The following is a 9,040-nucleotide window of genomic DNA, read 5'->3' on the forward strand; positions in this document are numbered from 1 at the left end:
AATAACCGCCCCCCGGCCCGAGGCGGTATTTCCCGCCCTGGCGTCACTTCCGCTTCCGGCACAGGCCGTTTGAAGGCGATGGCGGGCTCATTCGCCGCATCGCTGGGCGCTATGGCCGAGCTGGATTCTTCCCTGTCGTTGTTAGAGGCGGATGACGGGCGCGGGCCGGCGGAGGAGCAGCGGCAAGGGCGGCCGGAGGCGGAGAACGCGGAGCTGCTGCCCATGGTGTTCCTGTGCTCCGGCTGCAAGCGGCCGGTGGGCGACACGCTGAGCTGGGTGACAAACGATGAGGAGACGGGCTGCATCCTACTGCGCAGTGAGTCCTGGCCTGCCCCGCCCCGCCACGCTCCGTGCAGCGGCCCTCGGTCACGGCCCTCTCTATCCCCCTCCGTGTAGGTGCGGCCGCCGGCGTCTTGGTGGACCACGAACAGAAACTGTCTAAGCAGCCCAGCGAGTGCGGATGGTGAGGCCTGGCGCCCTCCTGCTGCCCCGGAGGTGGTGGGTCCCCGCCCCTGCGCCCTTCCCGTCCTCTCCTGAGGGAGTAAGGGGGCGCCGGGGAAAAGTATGGTGAAGAGGGCGGGGGGTCCCCCTGAGTTCACTCCTTTTGGGCCCAGGATGCGTCTTTCGGGCGGCCGGGTCAAAGTGCTTGATCACAGAATCACAGACTTAAAGGGGCAGGAAGGGACCTCTAGAGACCATCTAGTCCAGCTCCCTGCTAAAGTAGGCTCACCTCGATCAGGTCACCAAAGAACATGTCTAGGTGGGTTTCGAAAACCTCTGGAGAAGACTCCATGTCCTCCCTGGCGGCTTGTGCCAGGGTTCCCTCACAATGTTGGCCTTGCTGAGCCTAGCTGCTGGGAACACTGGAACATGAGTGCTCACTATGTAAATCAGCTCTAAGGAAACCATAATGAGTGATTTTAATCTTTCTTAGTGTAGGGAGAGGTGTTTCTTGTTCCTTTTCACCCAACTAAATGTTATGTGTCTTATTTGCAGCATGGTTGAAACATTATTCTGCTCTGGCTGCTCAATGACACTCGGCAATATCTACAGGTGTACCCCTAAACATCTTGACTACAAGAGAGATTTGTTCTGTTTCAGTGTTGACTCAATTGAAAGGTAAAGGTGGAATTTTTATTGGTAAGTCTGGCAGATAAGCTTCACCCACTAGGTGTTTTATTGAGGGATCCTCCTGTTAATATTTGTGTCTTGTCTAGAAATAGTTGTTTCTGTCGCTCTGTTCCAGAGTGGTTTTCTGGTTTATTGCTGTTGGCATTATAGTGCTGAAATGTGAGAAACATCACCTGTGTCATGTTAGATAAATTTGAGAAGAAAGAAAATACCAGAGCTGCCTTTTGTCTAGAAGTTACGTACAACTCAGGGAAAATAATGCTAGGTATGCAACACAGGCAACAGGTTTCCTCTATTTTGATCATAAGAGACTATGTGTGTGCTCTGCTTTAAACAAACAAAAGGAATCTGCAGTCATAGGTAGCACCAAATAGGCCCAGCAGTAAGCTATTAGATGTAAATATCAGCAGACAACATGCGCAGAGGGGCTTAGGCAGGGCTTAAGGTGAGGTCTGACCTGTACCAGTCAGCTCTGCTTTTTCCTTGCTGAGGCAGGCAAGAGCAAATCTCAAAACTGAATATGTGCTTGAGGCTCTTGCTTAAGTGTCTTACAGTCAAAAACTGTCTAGAAAATGAGCATGTGCTGTTGCATTGCTTTTGATTGGTTTGTAGCACCTAAAAGTGGTCTTAAAATATTTTCAATCATTAAGTCTTGATTTAAGTCTCCACACTAGAGGGCTTTTGTTAAGCGTTACTCAAACTGTGATAGGTTATCTTTGTTTCTGTCTGGGCTAGTTTTAAAGTTTCTGCATTTTTGTTCCTTTTAATTTTTCCTATATCTGTGGTCATTCATCTTCCTGCTCTGGACAGGTTTGATCTTTTTGTCCTTTTCACAGCTATGAGAATTTTACTGCCATGGAAAAAAACAAACACCCAGTTGGCCACAAAATGACCTTTTTAGGGGCAGTAGTGGTGACAGCTGGTTCTCCCAGATAGTGTTATACTGTTCTCAGTATCTGTATAATTTTTCACCACATCCTGTACCACCAGAGCTCTTGACTGTCTCTTGGAGTTCTTTCATAAAATAGTGGTGTCTCAATAGTTCTGTGCTTAAAACTACTTTTATTCCCCTATACAATTTACATTCAAGATTATTGGATATATGTGTTTTTTGTTGGTGCTGGAATCATTCTGCCACTTTGCTGGTTTATTAGTTGTAGTCTCATAATTATGGAGAACCATGGATGAGTCCTACATTTGGGTTTTTTACCTTCAGAACGAAAAGTGTGTGTTCTAAACTGTAGCTTATCAGTTACATTCTAGGATCTTCAGAAAAGCAAGCTCTTACTGATGAGGAACCTTTAACTCTTGAAAGTCGAGTTGTCTTGGAAGAGGTGCTACACAGGGTAAGATTTAACAGTGTATCATGCCTTGTTTAAGTCATTTCTCTAAAATCTTTAACATCTTGTGTTATGCGAGATTTTCAGCAACTCTTGAGTCAATTTTAATGGCAATTACAAGTTTTTGTTTATCAAGCATAGCTTTAGGTTCCTATATATGTCTGCCAGTCAGGGGACTGGAACATCTTTCATACGAGGAAAGATGGTGGGAACTGGGACTGTTTAGTCTAGAGAAGAGATTGAGGGGAGATCTTATTAACATTTATAAGTATCTAAAGGGTGGGTGTCAGTAGGTTGGGACATCCTTTTTTTCTATAGTAGCTACCAACAGGACAAGGGGTAATGGGATGAAGCTGGAACACAAAAAATTCCACTTAAGAAAAAACTGTTTCACTGTTCAGGTGAGGGAGCCCTGGCACAGGCTGCCCAGAGGGGTTGTGGAGTCTCCTTCCTTGGAGGTCTTCAAGACCCGCCTGGATGTGTTCTTATGTGACCTGATCTAGGTGAATCTGCTTCAGCAGGGGGTTGGACTTAGATGATATCTAAAAGTCCCTTCCAACCCTACCATTCTATGATTCTAATTACTTGGGATTAACTTCTCCAGGCTTGTAGTTGTCCTGATTCTGGCGTTCATGTAAACTGACTTTTGTGCTTTTGCCCTAACTTTGTGTTGAAACGTTACATAATAAAATAACCTGATCTAGGTGAACCTGCTTCTGCAAGGGGGTTGAACTAGATGATGTTTAAAGGCCCCTTCCAACCTCTGTGATTCTGTGATTCTGTGATTCTGTGATTCTGTGATTCTGTGATTCTGTGATTCTGTGATTCTGTGATTCTGTGATTCTGTGATTCTGTGATTCTGTGATTCTGTGATTCTGTGATTCTGTTGCAAACTTTAAATTTGCAGGTAGGGAGAGCTGGAAGCAAATAGCATAATGATAGTTGTCTAGCAAAAGCTGAATGTGTGGATTTGACACTTACCAAGGTTGGAGACAATTAGGGATTTGAGAGTGGAGAGTTAGAGTTGAGTAACCTTTCAGACTGTGTGAAATTAGCGAGTCAAATAGGATTAGTGGTGCAAGATCACATCTGGGCACTTCCTGCCATCTCTGCTTGCTCTCTGTGTTGTCAAGTTCTGTTTATAACCAAGTGTATTTCCCCTGTTTACTTAACAGGCAGATATTGTATTAAAGGCTCTGGAGACTAGACTGGCTACTGTTGAATCGGCTGTGGCTTCTCTTCAAAAAACCTGAAAGAAATGACATGCCGGAACTTTAACTGCAGGAGAATGATGAATGTGGAACTTGTTCATGTAATCCTCTGGAATTTGTGGGAACACTGCAAAAGCTATGCGAAGAACTGAGAGACATTGATGGCTCGTGCTGCAGTAGAACAATACTGACTATGAGTCTTCACGATAGACAATGACTTCCTCTTTCTGTTTAAGGGATACTCCAGGAAGAAATTGTTTGGGTGTTTTTTTTTCTTTTAAATCAAGTTTCTTTAGACTTTTGGTTTATGTGTAAATATCTATTAAAATCTTTATCGCTGAAAGCAAAACGTTTTCTCCTGACTTCATAGAGTCATAGAATGGTAGGAGTTGGAAGGGACCTTTAGAGATCATCTCGTCCAACCCTCCTGCAGAATCAGGTTCACCTAGATCAGGTCGCATAGGATCATGTCCAGGCGGGTCTTGAAGACCTTGACTTCTCTGCTATTCAATATCTACTGAACTGGGTTTGCATTTCCTGGCTTAGGAAAACCAGTAAAAAAATATTTCCCTGTGATGTCTGAAGGAATAACATACATAACTTCTCTTGTCTCCACAGCCTTTGGCCTGTGCTCAGAGATGGGAATAGCCCAATAACTGCATGGGGTGATTTGTTCTTTTTTGTGGGTGTTTGGGTTTGTGGATTTTTTTTGTCTTCAAGCTCAAGGCTGAAATGTAATGTAAAAGAAGGCTTTAAAAGCTTTAGATAAAGTGGCTTTTCATGCATTATTGAAGGTCATATGTTTTAGAACTTCAAAGGGATTAGAACAAGGCTGGTAGCAGCATACCTTTAAGCAAAGCTTGGTGTATATTTGAGTAATTAATTCAAAATGGCAATTAAAAACACTTGTCAGTAATCTGTTGTTTTAATGTAGGTATTTCAGTCACTTGTCTTTGATCTTTTGAGTATTTAACTGTCTGGGTCTCATATATTATGAATGTGCCCAGTAATTTTTTTCAATAAAAGAAAAGCAGCTGTAGTCTAAAGAGAATAATTTTGAAGAGGTTTTTTGTTACACAAAACTATTTTTTTACTGCAAGATTTTAAGCTTTCTCTGAAAACCTAGAATGAATTTCCCACTGTTCTCTCCCATTGGTAGGCACTGTTCCTCTTGAAAGCTTCTTCCACCTCTTCTCTATTTACTGCTTTGTTTTGTAGTAGTACTCAAGTTTAGCCCATAGTGATGGGTCTTGTGTTCTTTTGTGTTCAGGTAACTAAAACATTTTGTTACTTACATACCTGCAAAAGAATTGTTGTAAGAACTAATCTTTCCGTCCAAATCAGTGTATTTTTTGAGTCAGTATGCTCAGTGCTGGTAAGTGATGTAATAGATGTCATTGTGTACATCTGGAGAGATCCATGAACTCTGCCCTTTAACTGAAGGTTGATTGATGTTTTTCACTATATACAGATGTCATGGTTTAGCAAGGAGCAGCTTTTGCTTCGTAACAGGGGGAAGGGGTTGCAGTGAAGACCTGGTAAAGAGTTATCAGACCCACCTCCGGCCTGGCTGGGCCAATCTGATGCCTGTGCCATCACTATTTAGTGACAGGAATTTGAAGTGCTTGGGAGGAGGTGTAGGAGTGGTATAAGATGAAGGCGACCATGTGGACCCTAGAGTCAGAGGAGGAGCACCAGACTAGAGACCCCTCTGCAACCCATGGTGAGAACGCAGCTGTACCCCTGCAACCCATGGAGGGCAATGGCAGGACTGAGAGCCACCAGCAGCTCCGTGTGAGAGCCCAGGTGGGCGAGGGACTGTGTGAGGAGGCGGCCATGGCGTAGGCCGTGCTGGAGAGCCTGAACGCCACAGAGCAGCTCCACATGAGAGGAGGAGAGGAGCTGCAGCCTTTGGGATGAACACATGTTGGAGGGACCTGTGCAGGGCTGCCGTGTGTGTGAGGTACCCTGCGGAGGTGCAGGGACGACCGACATGGAGCCCGTTAGCCCTGAGGAAAGATAAACAGCAGAAGCCATCGAGAAAAGAGTGACTGAAACCCCCATTCCCTGCACTCCCAAGCTGTTCGGTGGAGGAGGAGAAAAAGACAAGGGGATCAGGGTTCTGAGCTTGGGAAGAGGGGAGAGGTGGGTAGAAGGTGGTCTTAAAGGGCTGGTTGTACTCTTCATCGTTGTACCATTCTGTGTTGTTTTGGGGTTTCATGGTTTTGCTTTAGTTGGTGTTGGATTAAATTATTTTCTGTTTTCTTCCCCAAGCCGAGTAGCCTGCTCTGTTTTGTCCTGAACCATAACTGGTAATTAAGCTCTCCCTGCCCTTTGGCAATTCTCAGGTCTTTGGTACTTGAGGCTAATCGTGGTCTTTTGTTATCACTGAACATATGAAGGATAAGATGGTTATCAGGGGGAGTCAACATGGCTTCACCAAGGGGAAATCCTGTTTGACTAACTTGATATCATTCTATGAGTGCATAACCGGCTGACTAGATGAGGGGAAAGCAGCAGATGTCATCTACCTTGACTTCAGCAAGGCTTTTGACACTGTCTCCCACAACATCCTCATCAGAAAGCTCAGGCAGTGGGGCTTGATGAATGGACAGAGAGGTGGATCGAGAGCTGACTGAATGACAGAGCCCAGAGGGTGGTGATCAATGCCACAGAGTCAAGTTGGAGGCCTGTGGCCAGTGGAGTTCCACAGGGATCGATTCTGGGGCCAGTCTTGTTCCACATCTGGATGAGGGGACAGAGTGTACCCGCAGCAAGTTGGCTGATGACACCAAACTGGGAGGACTGGCTGATTCCCCAGAAGGCTGTGCTGCCATTCAGTGGGATCTCGACCAGCTTGAGAGTTGGGCAGAGAGGAACCTCATGAGGTTCAACAAGGACAAGTGCAGAGTTCTGCATCTGGGAAGGAATAACCCCCTGCACCAATACAGGCTGGGGATTGAGCTGCTGAAGAGCAGCTCTGCAGAGAGAGACCTGGGAGTCCTGATTGGTAATAAGCTAAATATGAGCCAGCAATGTGCCCTCGTGGCCAAGAAGGCCAATGGCGTCCTGGGATGCATCAAGAAGAGTGTGGGCAGCAGGTCAGGGGAGGTTCAGCTCCCCCTCTACTCTGCCCTGGTGAGGCCTCATCTGGAGTCATATGTCCAGTTCTGGGCTCCCCAGCTCAAGAGGGATAGAGAACTTCTAGATAGAGTCCAGCGCAGGGCACCAAGATGATCAGGGATATGGAACATCTTTCATATGAGGAAAGGCTGCGGGAACTGGGGCTGTTCAGCCTGGAGAAGAGGAGACTGAGGGGAGATCTTATTAACATTTATAAATATCTAAAGGGTGAGTGACAGGAGGTTGGGACATTCCTTTTTTCTATAGTAGATAGTAACAGGACAAGGGGTAATGGGATGAAGCTGGAACACAAAGTTGCACTTAAACATAAGAAAAAGCTATTTCACCGTGAGGGTGATGGAGCAGTGGAACAGGCTGACCAGGGGGATTGTGGAGTCTCCTTCCTTGGAGTCTTCAAGACCCACCTGGACATTTTTCTATGCGACCTGATCTAGGTGAACCTGCTTCTGCAGGGGGGGTTGAACTAGATGATCTCTAAAGGTCCCTTCCAACCCTACCATTCTATGAACAATTTTTTGATCTACCCTTAAGGAAAAGAACCAGGTTTACTGGCCTCAGGCAGCATCTGCATCTTTAGTAATGTTCCTTTATTAAACATGGAGGGCAGCTTACTATGGTTGAGAGTGAGTTCCCTAAATAAGATTCACCAACTGAGTTCCTCTCTGAGACTTTTTCAGGTAGATTCCTTACATGTGTCTCCTGTGTTGTTTATGTTGCTACTGTGTGTAAGTAAAGAAACGGGTATACATGTAAGCAAGTATTGCAACTAACAAATGGTTGTTTGAGGTAAGCATGTGAATTCTGTAACTATCTTTCCTTTCTAGCTACTGTGGGGGAAAAAAAGCCTGCTGAAGAGGGAATCCCAAAACTATAATCTCACCTGCATGTCCCTGAACTCACAGGCAGAAATGACTACAAAGGTTTTGAATTGGAGTATATTTTCTTGTGATGGAACATAGAGGTAAAATTGCATGTTAAACACATTTTAAAGTAACACAGTGTTTTAAACACATTTTTTAATTGTGTTTAAGTCACTGTTTCTCCTCCTTTGTTTGGTGTGATGGCCGTCCATATCTCTTCTTTATTGAATGATGTATTTGGCATCAGTGTATATTTAGAACAGTGTCTCAGCATATCATACGTGGGAGCTCAAGTACATGAACACAACAGATTCTCTTAAAATAGCATTTCCAGGGTTGCCTCCTTTGCTAAGGTGTACAATGAAAAGCCTAAATCTAGAGTAAATTTCATATGAATGTAGAGAAATTTTTATCTGTGGGAAAATGTGTGTATTTGGCTACATATATTGTCCCAAGGAGCTGAAATATTGCTTTTACTGTCAAGTTCTATTAGGAGCTAGTATCTTGAGTAGTTAACTGAGGCAAAGGTAATACAATAATGCATATTTCTGATTAAATGTATGAATGTGTCTTACAGTAACCTTGAACAATTATTAAACATTGAAGAAAAATGTAGCTGTTCCCTAACCAAGTATAGTAGCAAATTTCAGTGTGCCAGCAGGATACATGGTCCTATATAAAAGGTATTGCTCCTTGCTTAATAAGCAGCACCCATTACTGGAAGACAGTTCCTCCTAGACACAGTTTCTTGGTTTCTGCCCTTGAATGCGGATAAATACGAAGCTTAATTCTCCTTTGGGAGATTGGGCATGCTCTGTGGTATGCTTTCTTATAGTTGTCCTAGGCACTTTGTGCATTATGTGCTGTAAGGAGGGAAAAATATCACTGCTTTTGTGTGCAGTTAAAAACAGCAGGGGTTTAGTTCAAATACAGCAGTACATTGTAGCTCACTGTAGTTGTGCATTTTAGAGAGCAAGTGGTATAACATAAAATACATCTCTTCAGAGGATTAAAGTTGAGGTTTCAGTATCCCCTGATTCAAACTTTAAAACACTTTTCTGTACTTGAAAACAACTCCAAAACACTATGTAGAATAAAAAGTAAAACCTCATACAGAAAGAGGCTTCTTCCCTGGCTAAAGGTGGCCTCCTCATTTAAACACTTGAGGTAGATGTGTAAAGTAAAATGAACCATTTGGCAGGAACTCCTGGCGTCCACTAGTGTACTGTGTTGCATACACGTTGAGAATCCACTAGCTGGAAAACTGCTTCTGCCAATGCGTCTTTCCTTCCTTTTCAACTGATAGGATCAAGAGAAGCTGAAGAAGAGTCTGAACTGGAAAAAATGTGCCAGA

General features: G+C 44.2%; 1 protein-coding gene across 1 annotated transcript; it reads left to right on the forward strand.

Annotated features, from left to right (window-relative positions):
- The first annotated feature begins 73 nt into the window (after window positions 1–73).
- On the forward strand, window positions 74–4,180 carry MIS18A (MIS18 kinetochore protein A). The gene is made up of 5 exons (XM_061988652.1): window positions 74–316; window positions 397–463; window positions 997–1,119; window positions 2,384–2,477; window positions 3,647–4,180. The coding sequence occupies exons 1-5, from the start codon at window positions 79–81 to the stop codon at window positions 3,722–3,724; spliced, it is 600 nt and encodes a 199-aa protein (XP_061844636.1). The 5' UTR covers window positions 74–78; the 3' UTR covers window positions 3,725–4,180.
- The last annotated feature ends 4,860 nt before the right edge of the window (window positions 4,181–9,040 follow it).

The sequence above is a fragment of the Colius striatus genome, chromosome 1, assembly GCF_028858725.1.
Source record: "Colius striatus isolate bColStr4 chromosome 1, bColStr4.1.hap1, whole genome shotgun sequence".
NCBI lineage: Eukaryota > Metazoa > Chordata > Aves > Coliiformes > Coliidae > Colius > Colius striatus.